The following is a 19,467-nucleotide window of genomic DNA, read 5'->3' as shown; positions in this document are numbered from 1 at the left end:
AGTAATAGTTGAGACCTCCAGTGCGAGAAATAATTAGCAATAGGTCATAAGCTCTCCCGGAGCGGTCGGTCATGTGTATAAAGAAACTCAGTGCCGGCCCTGGGTCTGGTGCAAGGGAGCCACACTTTAACCTACACATTAGAAGTGCCCCGCGCTCTGCCCGACACTCGGAATGCAGAGGCATGTCGGGCACCGTCTCTGCCCTCGGGAGCCGACTGTGGGGAAGCATGGTGAGCCCAGGCTGCCAAGGGGGCAGCAGGTGCACCTACCTGCTGGGGAGGGGATGGGGTGAGGGTCGGGGTGAGGGTCGGAGAGTTAACAAAGGGAGCTAGCAAGTGTATTCCAGGCACCAGGAGAGGCATGTGTGGAGCTGAAAACACACAATGATGCAGCTGGTGGTTTGTTTGAAGGACTGCGGAGACCGTCTGTTAGAGGCAGATGGGGGGGGGGCCCTGTGAGTCACATTAAGAGCCCTGGACTGAGGTCAGCACGGTGGACGAGATGGACACCTACCTGTGTATTCTGGAAAATAGCTAATTAGATGAGAGTACATGATTTTCTCTTCCAAAAGATCCTTCTTGTTTAAGAACAAAATCACGGATGAGTTCAGAAACCAGGGGTAGGTGATAATGGTTTTAAATAAGGCTTTGCTCTCTTCCATGCGGTTCTAGTGAGAGAAAAGGCACTTCGGTTAACTAGAAAGAAAGGCAGTACAGCAGAAACAACATGCCGAATCGCTGGTTTGATCCGTCGGGCCTCTCACCCAGCCGCGGTCGGTGGTCCCTGTCCTCGCTGAAGCCGGTGAACACGTGGGCCCTCCACGCCACTTCCCCACCTCACCCTCACCCTCGCTGGTCACCCCCCGCCCCCCGGCTCTCCTCTCCTGTAGCCCCTCAGTCTAGCCCCAAACTCATATGCAAGGATATAAGGAAGGCTTTCGTGCAACACAGAAAAAGAGGGTCCTTACCCATACTTGACAAAAGTTTTGTGTGCCATTACTGGGACTGCCAGATGAGGGAAGTTCACAGTTTCAGACCTGAGACACCCATTTTATGGGGGTGTCATGGGACCATGAGAGGAAGACTTGCTCTCCCAGCAAGGCCACCACCCTTAGCAATATTGGACACTGGAGAGAAGGGAGCCAGCGCTCCCGAGCCCGGACCCCGTGCTCCACCTCACGCACCGGTAATACCGGCGCACTCTTCCAGGGGAACAGGGTCCCTAGCTTATGGATAGGCAAACCATTGGTCACAAAACTTAAATACTTTCCCAAGCCCATGTAACGGTAGAAATGAATGCAGAAGGACAGTAAAACTTCTGAGCATTAGACGTTGGCAAGAAAATATTAATTGTTCCTAATGTATGGAGAGCAGGCAGGGCACATACAAATCTTATCCGGTGACAATTATCATTCTAGATCGCATTCTGCTCTCTCTCAAGTATTTCTAAGAGGAGAGAAGCAAGAACTTCCCTTTCAGGAGTCCTGAAAAACGTCACAGCCCAGAGGGACACATAACAAGTCTCCGTTCCCCTGCAACTCCCAGACACATGGGCCCAGTCTCCTCCTCCATATATTTGGGGGGATTAAGATATGGAATTTATCACCAGAGCAGTAAGCCCTCTTGGCTTTTAAAGCTTTTTTAAAAATTGTGATGATCTTATCAATTATAACCTCTGAGGAAATACAACATAGGACAAAAATAATTTCTGTGCAGCACAGGGCAGGGAAGCAGTACCTGCTGCAGCCAGAAGGGGAGAGTCTAGAGCGGCAGCCACCACTTAATTTTTCTCCGGATACCTTGTGATTTTTTTTTTTTTTTAGGAGAGGAGGAACTTAACATTTTTTAGCACATCAGGCTGAAGTGCTTGTCCCTTGCACATCTGACTGATCATTCGAGTTTCCTGAGAGAAATTTGGAGCCAATTTTTCATACTAATAACTTGAGGACTTTCCTTTTTAAAAAATTTCTCCGCCCGAAGAGCTGGGTGGCAGCCAAGATCCTGTTCTTCTTCACACAATGACACTAGTAAGTGGGTTAACCCTCCACTAATTAGCTAATGTAGCTGTGCTCCTCAGAGAAGAGTCTGCTCTCAAGAAATACAAGATATGATTTGTTCCTAGTTATTACCTAATCCTGGACAGACTTCTTTATTGATTGTCTTTTATGCCCTAGAAGCAAAAGACATTTTTCTTCAAAGTCAAGAGGACTTGTGAAGGGTAGGGGAAAAGACGTTGGGAGGATAGTGCTGTCCCACAGAAAATGCCCCCACCCTCACAAAGAAGTGACCGTGATGGTCGATGTCACTTTCTGGGCAGATCCAGCTAATGGAGCCCGCCCAGCCAGCACTGTGGACGCTGCAGAAGCGAAGGCACTAAAGCCTGGCGGGGTGGATCGGTCCCAGCTGCCCTGAGCTAGTCCCTCAAGAGGAAGTGAAGGGTAGATGCTGTCCAGGAGGCCCCTGAACAGCTGTGAGCAGCTGGCGCCACTCCCCATGCCAGCTCAGCCGGGGCCTAACCCGGGAGGGCCCAGGACAGTGGGAAGCCTGTTGTCAGGTCAAGTTTATTAGAAATAGCATTGTTCAACTTTGGCAGTACATTTGCAGCCCTAGGAACTTGGAAAAGATGCCCCCCACCTCAAACCCAGCAATATGAATCTCCACTGTGGGGTCCAAAAGATGGTATTTCTTTTTTCAGAACCCTGCAAGGGATTTCAACACACAGCCCAGGCGGAGAACCAGTGCTTTGGAGTGGCTCCAGCCCGGCTGCACGTTAGAGTGGATCCCACGCTCAGGCCGCACACCCCACCAGTTACACCAGAATCTCAGGCTGAATCCAGGCTTTGCCATCAGGTACCCATGGAGTTCCAGTGTGCACCCAGCTGTGAGAACCAGGTCTCTAGGTCAGTGATCCTCAAACTTGCATGTGTACGTGAATTACCCGGGATCTGGTTAAAGTGCAGATTCTGATTTATTCTGTCTGGGTTGACTTAGAGGGCCCGCATTTCTAACGAGTATCCAGGGGATGTCTGTGCTTCTCAGCCACGGCCTCCACTTTGAGTAGCAAGACAGCTTACCCTCAGGAATGGAGTCTGATGGCAGAGCCGGCTGGCTTTTTGCAAACTACAAAAAGAGATCTTTGTGTTCTACAGGTAACCGAACTCCCCACCCGGCGTACCTCATTGTCCGACTCGGCCAGGACCTGGTCATATTCGCTCAGAGCAACCAAAAAAATAATGGAGGTGACACTCTCAAAGCAGTGAATCCACTTCCGTCTCTCAGACCGCTGGCCGCCGACATCCACCATCCTGTTCAGCAGAAACACAGATCTCTCAAAGAGTAGAACACCCGACTCTTTGGAGAAAAAGGGCACAAGTCACGATAGCATGGGAGTCAGTGCTTTTAAGGTTCCTCGGGATTCTTCAAGAGTGGAAAGGGGTCCTAGGGTGGCAGCGTTTGAGTCCCACTGCTTTAGGACATGAGGAAACACTGGGAGATTCCTAGCAAAGGAGGACTTTGTAAGTGAAGTTACTGAAAACAATGCAGAGGTCATTCCGGTGGAGCCTGCTTGGGGACACTGGGTAGAGAGCTGCCATCGTCCGGGCAGAAGGCACAAGCACGCATGCGCTCGGCTTCCCCCAGGCCTTGGCCCCTTCCTGTGGTCATGGCTCCTCCGATTCATCCACTGGCCCTTTGTACATTAGGTGGACGCTGCCCCTTCTTCCCTCTAAAGATGCGTGGTGTGTAAGTGTCCTCTGACAATGGAAATCCAAAGTGTCTGTAGGAAAGACTGCAGTCACTCCTAGCCAAAGGGTCGATCCCACGCCTGAAGGCAACAGGGTCCGGCAGCTGATGAAAATGAGCCACGCGCGCCCTCGCAGACTGGGGCAGCATGCACGGGGAGAGTGCGAGGGCCCGTCTGGAGGGCGGCTGCCACACGGCTGAGGCCAGCCACGGGGGATGAAAATGCAGGCTCACTGTGACCAGTTCTGCCAGCTTTCCCAGAGAAACTAGATACCAAATGTTTTAAGTGAAACAGCCCAAATCGTAAATGTTGGCTCAAAAGATTTTTAAAACACCAAGTGAGCCAAAGAGAACACATCTGTGGACCAGACCCTGGCTTTGGGAGTTGAAGTAGCATTGATGCCAGAAAGGCTGAGATAAGCTCATGCGCACACAGCACGGGGAAGTGCTCACAAAGACACAGGACTTCCAGGGACTTGACCCCAGGGCTCCCCTCTGCTCCAGGAGCCCTGAGGTGTCTGGGGTTTGCAGACAGGACCTGGGCGTGGCAGGGCTGGACTCGTGTTGTCTCCACTCGTGTGTAGTAACTATCAGGGGGAACAAGGGGACTAATGGATACAAAGGCGCTTTGAAATTTGCAGGGCGTGCGCATGTGCCATATTATTGTTCATCTTCTGCCATAATTAAATGCAATGAAGACCTACTTAAATCATCCGAAAAGTTACTATATTTATATGTGAAAGTTCTAACACAGCTGGAAAATAGTTTGCATGTAACATAATTTTTAATACACATTTCTGTATTGATTCTTAGTTTTCTTTTTTGACGGTAAATCTTGGAGAAGGGAAGAGAAATAATTTCAAGTTTATGAAAGAGACATCAGCATATTCGGTGTGTGGGTTATAGAAGTATCCATCTGTGTGTGTGTGTGTGTGGTGGGGGGGCAGGGGAGTTACACATAAGCATTGTCCCAGACGTTAGTACGGAGACGCTTCATCCCCAGGGGGAATAGAAAGGTGGGCTCCTCTCTATACCAGGACCTGAGACCTGCCGTAACTCTGAACACCCTGTGATGGAGAGGGCATATTGCCCTGAAAGACATAACCCCTTTTAGGAATAACGTATGTAAGAAGACTTTGGGGGACTTCTGCACAAATTCTTAATGGACCATGGCAGGGAGACATTCTTACCGGAAGATGATGTTTTCCAGGTCAAAGGGATACTCGATGATGCCGGTTGTGGGCACTCGGACACGAAGCACGTCTTGCTGCGTGGGCACAAACGACGGCATGGCAATCCGGTCAATGTCACTCAGGTAACTATGACATTAGAGAACAATGCACTGAGATTCATTTTAGAGAAAGGAGGGGCTTCCCATTCCAGGGAAGTCACCCCAACTTGGAGCAACCCCCATTCAGATTCATGGGTTCCATCCATGACTTTGAGAGCCAGCTCTCCTACAACTGTTTTGGAGACAGTATAGATCAGAAGCTTTCATGAGCCTTCTGGGAAATCTGCAGACCACACCACTTCCTCCTGGATCTCAGCTTGATCGCTATCTGGCAGTGAGAGAGACAGCGGGGCAGGAAGAAAGGGGTACTGGAATCTGCCCTCCGCCTTCGCCTTCGAAGGTCCTTCCCCCTCCCACACTCGCCCTCATCCAAGATTACAGATTACAGATGCTGTTCCCCAGTGCTCTCCTCAATGAATTAGAGTTTCTAAGAAAGTATGACGGCATGAAACAGGCCGACAGGAAGTTCTTTCCAAATAACAACAAGGAAAAGTTTTCCTGTTACACAGAGAAATTAAACATCTAAAATAAACCAAAACTTGTCTTGAATTATTTTTTGCCATATATTGAAGAAAGCCGGGAGCTTAAAATATATCACTTCTCTGTGGTAAAACAAGAGGGCACTTTAAAAATAATAATAATAATAATTAGGCCTTTAAAAAAGGCATCTTTGAGTAAAATAACTCAGGCCCTGGCCAATGACAGAGCTGGAGATTCCAAGCCCATCAGCCCTCTGAGACCCACTCTGTGCCCCATACGTGACCCTGTGGCTAATCAGCACGGACTTCCGTGTGTGTGATCTTTACACCTCTCTTGTTCCACCAGATCGTACGTTTCTCAACATTAAGAGCACTGGTTGTACCTGCCACCCTCACCTCGGTGCCTGGCCTATGGCAGGCACACATCACGTTTTTTGTGCAATGAATGCCTGTCCAAATAAGCAGACGTGACTAGCAGAGCAGATGACAACTGCTGGCCTGGACCAAGGAAACCCACAAGTGTCTCAGGGGTCACCAGCTCCCAAGGCGGGGCAGCTGTCTGGGTTTATCTTCGCTGCTGCAGCTCTGGCCTAGTCTCTTCAGCGGTCCTCCCCGACTTGCCGCAGTTTTCAGGGCTCCCCTGAATTTTACAGCAGCTCCCATGGGTCTCTTCCAAAGGGATCTGCATCAAGAGCCCCAGCCCCTCCCCTCCACAGAAGCAAGTGACGCTAGGCTCTCAGGAAGGAGCCAGGGATGCCTTGGCCGACTGGTGCCTGTCCCTGGTGCCCCAGCAGTCACAGGCAGTCTGCCCTCCTCTTGGGACACTACCTCCCTTCCCCCTTCTGGCTCTTTTCAGTGCCCATTCAACACCTTAGTGGGACTCCCTTATTCCCTTTTCCTGCTTTGCATCTAAACATCCCTACACTCAGTCAGTGTGCCAGCCTGGATTAATGGAGTAAACACTCAGCCTGGGACCAGAGCCAGAGGCAAGATTCCAGTTTCCCTTCCTGCTCACTGCCTTGTCCAGAGGATGGGAGTGAATCGCCCACCACGCCAGCTCAGAGGGCAATGACAACCAAAGGTGGAAGGTGACATGGGCCAAGGGCGGAAGAGCTGAGCTGCAGAAGCAGGAATCATTTTTTTAAGAAGGACCTTGATTAAACTATTTGCCCAGTGATCTGGTTGACCGAGGGAGCGTCACAGGAAATTCTTAAGAAAATGGAGATTCTGTCATCTCACTGGAATAGTTTACATGCAGAACCATCTATTTATCTTTTTACCCTAAAGATAACATTTAAAACCAGAGCTTTATGGATCCCCCCCCCCCAAAAATGTGTAGGCTTTTGCAAGACAATAAACAAAGGGCTCCAGGACTCAGCTTCCTCCCTGTGCTGGGCCTGCAGAGCCTATACTGCCCACTAGAGGGCAGCACAAGATCAGCCACTGACAGCCTATAGCAGTGAGGTCTAAACTGATTTTAGATTTTAGGGTAATTGGACCTGCAGTCCACTGATCAGGAAACCAGAAGGCAAAGGGATATGGAGAAGAGGGAAGTAGAAGCCAGAAGCAGAGCCGGTCCTTATTTAAATCAGATCATTTCAGCAACCCAAATGATATCAGTTCCACCAACGGAACCTCACATTTGATTTAGCTTCATTGGAAAGGACAGAAGCTCAGGACTCGGTGAGGAAAGGCGGTTATGGGCAAGGAGAGAAATCTGGGATCCGCGGAGGGACTGAAGGTTTTAGTAGGTGGGGAGAGATTCCCCAGGAAGCAAGAGGGGAATACAGACAAGCAGGAGGGAGGCAGTGTTGCCCCCGAGCTAGACACAGCTGCCTTTCCCCATGAGACTCTTCTCTGAGGTATACAGAGCATGCTGGCCTGCAAGCCCCTTGGGCACTGTACTCACTATTTGGCTGAGTCTGACAGCTGGTATTCCCTCCTCCTGTCGTAACACTCCTGGATACCTGGGTCCAGCCAGAGCTGCTTGATGGCCTGCGCCTGCTCCCTGGAGAGTGTGGAGACTCTGTCTACTTCCACTTCTCTGATCAGCCGGGCATTTTCCTACTCAAAGGAAAGAGAACCTCTCATTAAGCAACGGAACGGAAGCCAAACCATTCGGGACTTAGGGACAAGACCAGCCCTGGTTCGTGGATTGGGGAAGATCATAGGTGCCAGGGTATGGTGGGTGCCCTCTGGAGGGTCTTCTCACAGCCACACCACTCAGCTGCAGCCACGCTGAGTGGGGCTGGTGTGGCCGCATCACTCCACAGAGAGAACCACAGAGCCCAGCGCGTGTGACTTTTGGTCCCAGCAGTACTCGGAGGCCAGCTTTACCAGCACTCAACAGCCAGTCATGAACAGAGAAACCCTGGACCAATTGAGCATCATTGGCATGCTACTTACTTGAATATCTGCATAGCCAGTGGAGCAATTTAAAAATAGCCATGGTTCCTGTCAGTGGCGTGCGCACCAAGGGCGGGGTGGTAGCAGTGGGTGGAAGCAACAAGGGGGTGCGTGCACTGTCTTTAGAGAATTGAAAACCAATAGTAACACCAGCTGATCTCCAGTTTACTCTCTCTTTCTTCTTCTTAAAAAAAATTTTTAACTGGCCTTATTTTTTAGAGGAGTTTTAGTTTACAGCAAAACTGAGCAGAGAGTACAGAGAGTTCGCAGAGTCTTTTTATTATCACGTCACTGATAAAACTCCCATTGGGACAAACCCCCCACAGCAGCCCCCATCCCATGCCACTGATTACTATACTGTTAGTATGCATATTATTACCATCATTATTAAATAATTATTGCTCTAATGCTATTGCCCTATTATTTCAGTAATTAAGATCATTATTATTGCAATTACTGTTATTATAGCAGTTGCTGTTTGTTGCCCACTTACTATGTGCCAGGGCTTCTACATACATTATCTTCTTGAATCATTGGAAGGCTAGCACAAGACCAGAAATCTTTCCAAACCTGAGCAAATGAACATGGTAAGGCTGGCCTGCATCCACAACACATCCATGTGTTAGTCCCCAGGACTCAGCATCCCATCCTTGGCTGCAAGTTGAGCAAACAAGAGAATTCTGCTGAGAGAGGCAGGGGCCTGGCCCCTTCCTCACTCTCCCTTCTTGCAGAATCTCACAGCAATTACATCATGCAGAGCTGGCTACTCCTGGCAGCTGTGCATCAGCAAAGCATCCACTTTGCAGTTGGGATCTCCACGGGTATATGTGGTACCCCCAGAAAAGTTGCTCTTATCTTGTACTGCTCATTCTCATTAATACTCCAACAGGAAGCCAAAGAACAGGGAGATCTAGATTCACCTGGCTTAAGCCTGACCGAGGGCTGTGATGAAATCAAATGCCTTTGTACCACACCCATCACCTGAGCAGGTTTAAACTCTTCTGCCAGCCTGTGGGATCCTCAGGTGGGTGAAGTCTCAAACAAGTCCATAGAAGGATGGGTCAGTGGGCAGTGCTCTGGGTGGCAAAGCAGGACCCCAGGTTCTAAGTAGTGCGGTTGGGACTTTCAAGGACCCCAACAGGTTACGTGCCTCAGCGTCCTCGTTTGTCAAAGGAGCCAGTGATTTTCAGGGGAACCTGATTTATAATCACCCAGATGTAAGTAGAAGTAGCCTTATTATCGTAGCAGATGCCTAATAAATATTGGGTTGGCCCAAAAGTTCATTTGATTTTTCCTGTAAGATGGCTCTAGTGCTTAGTTGTCTTTAACTTCACTGGAAACAATTTGGTTAGATTGTATTGTGACAGCTGTCATATCAAAGTGCATTTAAAACAAAACATCAAAATTGGTGAACTTTTGTGCAGCCATTTTAATATTGAAGATGGAAGAAAATATGCAACATTTTCAGCATATCATGCTTTATTATTTCAAGAAGGGTAAAAACACAACTGAACACAAAAGAAGATTTGTGCAGTGTATGGAGAAGGTGCTGTGACTGGTCTAACGTGTCAAAAGTGGTTTGTGAAGTTTCATGCTGGAGACTTCTCACTGGACGCTGCTCCATGGTCCGGTAGACCAGCTGAACTTGATAGCAATCCAATTGAGACATTGAGAACGGTCAATGTTACACCATGTGAGAGACTGCCAGCATACTCAAAATATCCAAATCAATAAAGTCACTCATGAAAATGGAAAATGTGTCTTTTATTTTATGGAAAAAACCACATGGACTTTTTGGCCATCCCAATAGTTCTTGTTTGCAAAACAGGACACACTGATAGCCCCTAAACCACAGCTTCTAACCCCACCCACTAGCACATTTGATCCCCTGCCCTCTTCTCAGCCAGAGAGGATGATAAAGGGAGAAGCTGGACAGTGTTTGTATCGAACAGAAGGGCTGTCTCCCACTCACCCCTCCTCTCCCCACCCTCCCTCCTCCCCAAAGGATCACGTGGTCTCTTCTCACCCTCTAAATTTAAAGTATCTGTGCCCAGCTCTACCATCTAAATTTAAAATGTCTGTTTTCCTCTCTGTCTCTTCACAAGTCAAGAACCGCCACGAGGGCAGAGTCTATCAATGTCTTATTGGTCCCTACGTCCCAGAACCCAGGGCGGCAGTGTCTGGCAAATGCCAGGTGCCCTCTGTTGATGCAAGTGTCCAGTAAACATTCGTGGCGTTCATAAAAAATGTATCTGACGCAAAATCACAAAGGAAATAATAGCACAAGGATGCTAGGGCAGGACAGAAGCCTCTGGCACCGGGAGCTAGAAGACCGGAAAGTGTCAGAGGAGGAGATGCTCTGGTGACTGGGCATCCTCCTCTGCTTGACCGCTGAGAGGTGGCACTGGGGAATCATCAGGGACGCTACAGGTGTCTCTACCTCCTCTCACAGACACGATGTAGGATTGTTTCAGGACATGCCGACTCTGAGGTAGCCGACATCTAAGATGCCCAGGACACACGCAGGTGATCGCAATGGATCTGTCGTTCAGGGGAGCCCTAGGCTAGAGGAGCACATTGAAATTGGAGCACAGGTGGAAATTGCCTAACATCGTTTCACTGAAAAGGAAGGAAAACCACAAGGAGCCAATGCAGCAGATACAACAGAAACATGACCACTTTCCCAAACACGGAGCTTTTCCTGTCCCCCCTTCCCAAACCAAACCAGTGTCCCCAGTGCTCTGAAGGAGGAGCACGGCCAACAGATGTCCTGCATGTGTTTCGCTTGCAATTTCCCAGGGTGACAAGGAAAGGAGTTGCTCGCAAAGTGGTGCCTTGCTGGGTTCACATGTGGGCCCGCGGCTGCCTAGGTGACAGACTCGGCGGAGCCCAGCAGGCCTCACTGGCTGGGAACCAGGGCCCAGCAGGCAGCCCGGCTCTCCCCCAGACCCTCCCTGGGAAAGGCCCCACACCCCCACCGCACCGGACCACAGGCCCACGCTTTCTCTCCCACACGGACCTTCTCAATGACAACGGGAGAGTCTCCTCTTACCAGGGAGCCAGAGTTCTTGTCCTGCATCAGATGTTTAAGCATTGTCATTAAAACCTGTATTCATTAACATGTCCGAGATGATAAAAGCCTGACTTAATATTTCAAGTGTCTACTGACATAGGGAGTACCTAGGAACCACACACACTTTGTGAAAACAAGTGAGATGAAAAGAAAATACATGACTAAAAATGAAAGCTCTCTGTACCACAGTATCTCTGACTTTTGTACAGCCACCCCACTTGTTTGAACATCTACATCAAGACCCAGAATTACACAACATAGCCTACTGAACGAAAACTATGAGGTAAAATGGCAGCGCTCCAAAACCATCAGCTTTTAAAGTATACCAAACATTACAAGGACAACTACGTGAGAGAAAGAATTTTTTCTGGAGAAAATCAGTGAGGACCTTCTGGTAAAGGAAAACTGGAAAATTTAGATCAAAGCTTCCATTAAGGACAGCTAGGAATGGTGAGAAAAATATTTTTTAAAATATGCTCAAAAATATCAGAAAACTAAAGAAATAGCAGATACTTGCTGGGCCAGAATGTAGGGAAGGGTGACAGGCAAGGAGGTGAACCCCACATTCTGGAGGCCTTTGCCCTGGGGCTTCTGCTTATTCTGGAAGGGGCAGTTGGGACAGCTCCTGCTTTAAAATCACAGGGCTGAGGGAGAGAGATTGAAGTTTAAGAGCGAACAAGAGCAATAAGCCCTTGGAAGCCCTCTGGCTCTGGGGTGGGGTCCCACAGAAAAGCCTTTTGGGGGTTGAAGCTAAGCTTGGAATCATCACTGTCTCAGAGTTGAATATCCCCAGACACCTGGCATAAGAAAAAGAAATTCTTTTTTGGAGTTTGGAAGATAATATCTTTCTTGCCCTCAAATTATTTTTCTCATGGGTGTCCAGCACATCAATAAAAATAACCAAGCGTAAGAAGAAAAGACAATTCCAAAAAGCAGCAACAAGTAAAAAGATGGAAAATGATGCACCATGCAAACACTAACTCAAAGGCAGCTTGAGACTCTATCAGTATAAAAGTGGACTTGAATGTTTGTTTATCAATAATACCTCAATAAAGCTGAAAAGGGTAGACTTGAAGGTTAAAAACTTAAGAGAGAGGGATATTTTTTATTTTTAAATATATTTTATTGATTATGCTATTACAGTTGTCCCATTTTCCTCCCTTTATTCCCCTCTGCCCTGCACACCCCCTCCCACCCACATTCCCCCACCTCAGTTCATGTCCATGGGTTGTACATATAAGTTCTTTGGCGTCCACAGTTCCCATACTATTCCTAACCTCCCCCTGCCTATGTTGTACCTACCATTTATGCTATTTAAAAGAGATACATATATTTTAAATAACCAAAAGTTACAAAAAAAATTTTAAAAGTTTTTTATAAGCTCAAAATATATAGAGAAAAATGTCTTGGATATGGCAAAATAGACAAATCTCACTTTACAGGGAATGTTAACGTACCTCTCAGTGACTGATAAAAAATTCAGTGAAGATACAGACAATTCAAACATCATTCTCACCAAATTTGACCTTATGGACACAGGTGGAGCCCTATTTTCAAAATAACCGTAAAATACTTACTGTTCTCAAGCACATCTAGAATGTTTATGAAAGTGACCATTTATTAAGGTTTTCATGTTAAAAAATGTGGTTTTCCAGCTTCTTCTGGTCAAATTCCAGCTGCTCCACGGACACACTGTCAGCAGCCGGCATCGAGCACTTCCCCGCTGGCCTGAGCCGTCCAGACTTCTCGTGGAAAGCAACCTCCCACCACACTCACAAGGGAAAGTAGGCTTTCTAAGTAAGCTTTTCTAACCCAGTTCAAGATTCAAAGGAAATCTTCATTTCTACTCCATATTTATCCTCCTCTTTCTCATCTTTTCTCCAACCAAAATAACAGAATTCGCTGGCCACGAAGTGTTGGCATGAAAGGCCGAGTCACTTTATCTTTTCCCGTCAGTCAGAACTTCAGTAGGTTTCACTAGAACTGTTCTTTGCAAAGGCTCCAGCGGTAAGTTCCTTCGGCACAAACCTCTGCAGCCGCGACGCTGTTCACAGTGCGTTGAGGGGCAGAGCCCGTGGCCACGCACTGCGTCGGCCTGGCTAGGCCCTGATGGCGCTTCCCAGGGCTCCCCTGTGTGGTTCCGGGTCAGGGTTGGCAGGAAGAGAAAGCAAACTTTTTCACATGTAGGGAATTTTTTTTCACATTTTAATTTTAATTTTTATTCGTTCTTCCCCAGTCTTACTGAGAAGTAATTGACTTGTATATAACAAACATATGTAAGTTTAAAGTGTGCAGCGTGATGGTTTGATTTACGTGTTTGGTGCAATGATTGCCACACTAGGTTCAGCTGACACCCCTTCTCACACTGAGGAATTTGAAAGAGATTTGGGAGTTGGAGGTGAAACAATGGCTACTACTCTCTGCAGGTCGGAGCTCTGCTTCAGCGCACTGCAGCTGATTTCCCGGTCAGCCTCACTGCATGGGGCAGCAGCCGGGCCCTCGGTCCCCCCAGCTCCCACTCGGCTCTCCTCCTTCAGCGTCTCCATGTCCCCAGGCAGCGTCTCCATGTCCTGGGGCAGACACATGTGCAGGGCCACGGCAAAGGATGCCAGCTGCTTCTACAAGTCACCTACACTGCTAGCACGGAGGTGATGAGGGATGCATGCTGCTCCACTTGGTCCCCATGGGTCCGTTTTGCCTTTGTGGGTTCTGGTTTTCCTTTTCAGACTCCAGTTTGTCTCTGCTCTGCCTGCCTCAGACCCAGCTTTCTCCCCGACTGCCAGGCCCACTGACCAGCCACCAGATATGCAGAGACAACAGCTTCCAACTCCTTCCTCCCGTCTCCAACAGCTATACACAGCACACTCCCTACAATAAATCCATGATTGTACATCACTCTAAGCAACTCTGACTTCCTAATGAAGCCCAAATTGATACACAGGACCTTCCAATCTGGTCCATTCAATTCTTTTGGGAGCAAAATCCCCTATAACCTTAGGGTGGCAGCAGCAGCTTAGGCCTCAGCTCGGGGTGGCCTGAATGTCCCACACTCAGCTGGGCACTGACAGCCAGACTCAGCCACCATCCAGTTCACAGGTGCTCCCGGCTGCTCTAGGTACATCCAGGACCGCCATCTGAGAACACAAATAGGATCGCGGCCCTGACCTTGAGGATTTCAGAATGACAGTGATGCATTTGGTGGGAACTACTTCAGATCTACACACAAACGCTAAGCAATCAAAGAAAGGGACAGATTTCAGTTGGGGATGAGTGAGGGGATGGGCTGAGATGTCAAACAGGTGGCCTGATGTTAGGAAGGAGAGGTAGGCCGCGTCCCCCTCTTCCTGTGTTCGTGAATGTGGATTCCTAACTGTGATTGCCAAAGGCAGCCGTGTTAAAGGATGGGACCGGATTAGATTTCAAGGTATAACTCACCAATAGGACCTGACAGTCCCTCGAAAAAGGAATGAGTATATTTGGCCAGTGCAAGTTGCTTATCAGAAAAATCACGTCTTTGGGGTGAGTTTTACTGTGTTCAGAGGACATAGAATATGGTCATATGATATATACCAAGATGGGACTGTCCCTCCCTGTCACCACCTTGCCCCCCCCAACCTCTCCGAGCAGGTCAAAATTGTCTCATGAGAGAGAATTCCAATGAGCAAGGGGAAGATTTGCCTCTTGTGTGCCTGCAGAACCTGCTGGCAGGAATGAATGGCACAGCCTCAGAGGACCCACCCGGCGCTCCCCAGACGGAGCCAGGGATGACTGTGGGCTCTTGACCTTGAGGGGCAGGGCCTGCAGGGAAAGGCAGAGAAGCAGAAAAAGGAGAGCAACAGAGGGGCAGGGCTGGGGGGATAGCCCCTGCCAGGCCCTCCCCACAGGGAAAGTAGCAAACGCTTTGCTCCCCCTGCCGGCCTCCGGCAGGCTCACAGTCTCTCCTAGGTACTGGATTGTGTCTGTGGCCTTTCTAGACAATGATGTTTGGTAACGAAAGGCTTATCGTTTTAAAAAGCATTAACACGCCTCAATTCAAGAGAAGTTTGATTCCAAACATTTATTTGTAAAGTTGGTTGCTAGAAGCTCAAAGTGTTTTCCCATTGAGACAGAGGCTGCTGCGGGTCCCCAAATCCAGCTTTAGCTGCCTCTGGGCTCTCAGGTTGTGCTCTATTTCCCTGCCACCCTGAAGTCAGCAGGGCCTCGTAGCCGAGTCCTGCGCCATGGAATTCGGGCTGGGGTGATGCCCACCACTCCGGGCCTGGCCTTCAGAACCCCCATGCAACCTCCCCCACTCTTTCCTTTCCCATTTCTCAGCTGAAAGGAGAAGACGATGAGAGCCCAGTGGAGGGGCGCCCCCCGGGGACGGTGTGGAGCACAGCCCACCACCCACCACTTCACATCGGATTGAGATGGACGTGACTGAGAAATACTTCACCGAGCCACAAGTTTCAGTGTTGATTTATTATAAGGCTACAAGTTTTGCTTTGTGCACCCATGGAGAGAGAGAGAGAGAGAGAGAAATGACGTTAGGATGGGGAGGTCCTGGGCCAGCGCAAAGGAACCCATTTTCAGCCAGCACAGAGCTGAGCCATCATGCTGAAGATACGAGGCCACATTTCTGTACAAGGGTCAGTGTGGCTCAAGTACAATATTTTATTTTTGTTTCTATTTTTTACTTTTTGACTTAGAGAGAGAGAAAGGAACATTGATTTTTTTGTTTTTGTTCCACTTATTTTATGCATTCATTGGTTGCTTCTTGTATGTGCCCTGTCTGGAGATCGAACCCACAGCCTTGGCATATCAGGACAACACTCTAAGCAAATGAGCTATCTGGCCAGGGCCCAGGTGTGGGTTCTTTTAAAAGCCATTTATCTCTGATCTCACATGTGCTACCCCTACCCACCCCACTCCGTCCCCTGACTGGCTCTCTCTCTTCAAGGTCCCAGTTTCTCAGACCCAAATGGCAGTACTACTTCATACACACCCACTTTCTGAGAGTGTGAGCTCCCAAGTCCCCTCGCCCCCTTCTCCCCAGTCAAAAACCACAGGTTTGCCAGGCAGGAGGGAACGACGGCTCTGAGCTCTTCTTATTTTTTAGGTTCTTTCTTTTATCCACATCTGAGCTGAAGCTCAGTATTATTAGAGAGGGCTGCTTAACAACCCCGAAATTTCGGTGTCTTAACAACACACACAGGTGCCCTTTACTCTCCTTTTCAGTCCAACAGGAGTCGAGGGTGGGGGTGGGGAGGACTCTGCAGAGACCCCGGCACCCCTATCAAGTGTCCCCGCCAACTCCCAGGGCCCTGGGGTCCTGCCCTGGATTCTTTTCACCCAGTTGGCAGGGGAGGGAGGAGAGCACGGAGCAGTGGGCTGCTCATTTTACAGGCCAGGTCTGAACAGGGCCTCACTCCTGGATACACAGTTCATTGGCCAGAAGTAGTCACAAGATGCCCCCTGCCTGTCAAGGAAGCTGGGAGATGGGGTCTTCCCATGCTAGGTGGAAAGTGGCATGAGATTTGGTGGACGCCTGGCATTGTCTCTGCCACTCACACATTCTCAAAGTCTCTTCTCCACAGGGATCTCTAAGGTGTGTGCTGTGCCTGTGTGTGCCTTTGTACAGATCAGGGCGAACTACAGCCATGGCCAAATCCAGCTCTCTGCCCGCCTGTGCGAGTTAAGTTCTGTTGGAACGCAGCCACACCCTGCCATACTGTCTGGCTGGTTTCACAACTGCATCAGCAGCCAGTTGTGGCCGCAGAGTCTGCATGGTGCAAAAGCCTGTCATACTTACTCTGGCCCTTCACAGAAGACGCAAGCCAGCCCCGGTGTAGATGAAGAATCTCTGTTCAACTGTGCCAAGTAGAAACTGCTGTAACCCTAACTCCCTCGGTCACCGAGTCAGCGGGCACAGAACGGTGAGGCACCCACTCTTTGCCAAGCACAATGCGTGGTACAAGACTATGGCTGTGAAAACCCTTTGTGCTCAAGTGTCCAGTCCTTATGGGAGTGATGGAAAAAGGCATTAGAGCGTAGAAAGAGAATCCTCTAAAGAACAGATGCCACGTGATTTCTTTCACTCACATGTGGAATCTAAGGAACAAACTGAACGAACAAGGGAAACGGGGACAGACTCGTGGATGGAGAGCAGGGTGACAGCTGGGGGAGGGGAGGTTAGGGGTGGAAGGACTGAGCGAAAAGGAAAAAGGACTCATGGACATGGACAACAGTGTGGTGCTTGCTGGGGGAAGGGGTACAAGGGGACTAAATGGTCATGGGAAAAATACAATAAAGGTTAAATCAAAAAATAAATAAAAACTTATAGTATCAGACTTTTTTTAAAAAAGCAAAAAACATAATCAATTAGTATGAAAAGCAAGAGAATTCTACCCAAGTAAATTCCCCCAGCTCTTCAGAATTTTCGCAGGGCAGTGCCCAGACCCGGCCTGGAATGTGGAGCTAGCTGCCCTGTGACTGGAAGCAGACAGTAAAATTAAACAAAACACCCCCTAGTGGAGAAAGCTGGGATTGTTTCTGTTTCAGACTCCTTTTCACCAAATTGTGAGAATGTTTCCATTTCTTTTTCTCTTTCATTACTCCCTTAAGCAGCCCATTTTATTATGTCCTTGTTTCCTAAGGTATAATATTACTGTTTTTATAAAGTCTATGCTGTGTCACCAGTTGGGGACCAAGGCCAGACGTTTCCAGACACCCTGTAATCCACGCCCCCCTAGGCTGGCCCTGGAGTAGGTGAAAGGTCCCATATCCTTCCTGGGGCACTACTGACATTCAAGGAAATTCTTTAAGGCAATATTCTTAAAGGTAACTCCAAAAAACCCTCCCATCTACTCCTATAAAACAAGTTTTCTATTAACACCCCACAAAAGGAAGAAAATGCAAGATTCAAGAGTTAGTTCAGTAACGCCAGCCAGGCAGGCACATCTGAGGCTGAGCTGAAGGACACCCATTAAGAAATAAAGTCCTTCCAATGGCACCGAGCCAGAGGCTTATCTGGATGTCTCCAGTTAAAGGTCGTCTAGGGCCCAGCCACAATTCTAGAAGCTCCGTGTGTGCCTCACAGTCATCCAGACAGCCTCTCCTCCCTACCCTGACATGAAGGCCAGAAACGGCAGAGAGCAGGGAAATCAGTGGGACTGGGGGCCCAGACAGACTGTAAACGGGGCTGGGCAGAGGGACATTCTGTACTCCATGGCTCCTTGCATCCTCGGGGCATTCGTCCCAGGGGCGGCAGCTTTCTGGGACTTTGGAATTCTGGTTCCCAGCTGATCAGACTAAATGACTTGCCCTTTCTGTCTCCACCCAGGATTCTTCATGCTCATTACTCTTGAGTCTTGATTTCCTGGATGGGCTACATCAAGGCAAGATGAGCGCTCTTCTCTCTCCACATTTCAGTTCACGGGGACTATGGTCAGCCCGGCAAACATAAAGTGCTCAGCACCGTGCCAGGTACCCAGTAAAGTCTCCATAGACAGTAGCCCTCATCCACTTCCCTGTGCCTTCCTAAAGGCCTGGTGTTTACGTATCACCTCGAGAAAGTTGGTCCTCATTATTCACAGATTTTGTGTTTGCAAATTCACCTACTTGTTAAAATCCGTAACCCTCATTTACAAGCAAGCACAGAGCAACAAAAAATGGGAGTTGCTTGATGCCCGGGCAACCAGCCGAGGTGGGACACAGTGAAGCTCTGCCTTCTGGTTTCAGCTCTCATACTATAAACACGTGTCCTTTTTGCCGTCTATTTACTGCCATGATTTGGTGGTTTTGTGCTTTCTCCTGATTCGCCATTTAAAATGGCCCCCAGTACAGTGCTGGAGTGCTGAGATCCTAAGCACAAGAAGGCTGGGGTGGGCCTCACGGGGAGAACACACGCGTTACTTCCTTTGGGAATCGGGGGCCTCAGAATACAATTTCAGCTGATTCACCAGCAAGGAGCTTTGAATAAATCTGTTGGACCCTTGGGCCTCAGTTTCCTCATTGGTAAAATGAGATGGGAGTGGTGGGGTGATCTTTCCTGCATTAGCAATCTGTAGCGCTAAAGAATGTATCCTTTCACTATTAGATTTCATAAACATTTAGTCTTGTGGATGTCCTTCTGGGTAAAAGAAAACACACCCACCATTATCACTCTTCTGGAAAACCCAAAGCAATCATCATAATTTCTGAGGGAGGAAGAGTAAGTCATGCCCAGTTGCGGATATGAGAGACGGCCCCCAGTAAAGTACAAGGAACGCACAGCCCAGGACAAGGGGCTGGTGCAGCTCCTGTGACCCAGGGTCAGGGCTCGTCTGGGTTGGCCCTAAGAATCCTTAGCATGGCCAATGCCCCGCCCATCTCTCATCTCTGTCTTTCCTAACCTCAAAATAACTGGAAGACAGCATCACAGGCAGTTACCCACCCTGCCAAAGATGATACTGCCCCAACTCTTTCCCCTTTCTCATCACAATTCACCAGTAGCCCTGA

The 19,467-nt window shown here is 48.8% G+C and overlaps 1 protein-coding gene across 2 annotated transcripts in view; it reads right to left on the bottom strand.

Moving 5' to 3' along the window:
• GNA14 (G protein subunit alpha 14) overlaps positions 1 to 19,467 on the bottom strand; it is a 164,000-nt gene that overhangs the window by 5,694 nt on the left and 138,839 nt on the right. For both annotated transcript variants that reach the window (XM_024555678.4, XM_045191614.2), the window contains exons 3-6: positions 7,420 to 7,574; positions 4,931 to 5,059; positions 3,175 to 3,304; positions 514 to 667 (exon numbers count right to left, since the gene is read on the bottom strand). In XM_024555678.4, the coding sequence (XP_024411446.1) occupies positions 514 to 667; positions 3,175 to 3,304; positions 4,931 to 5,059; positions 7,420 to 7,574 (568 nt within the window). The remainder of the gene's footprint in view (positions 1 to 513; positions 668 to 3,174; positions 3,305 to 4,930; positions 5,060 to 7,419; positions 7,575 to 19,467) is intronic.

Source organism: Desmodus rotundus, chromosome 1, assembly GCF_022682495.2.
Source record: "Desmodus rotundus isolate HL8 chromosome 1, HLdesRot8A.1, whole genome shotgun sequence".
Taxonomy (NCBI): Eukaryota; Metazoa; Chordata; class Mammalia; order Chiroptera; family Phyllostomidae; genus Desmodus; species Desmodus rotundus.
Note: the sequence above shows the minus strand (reverse complement) of the source record. Positions and strands in the feature narration are given on the sequence as shown.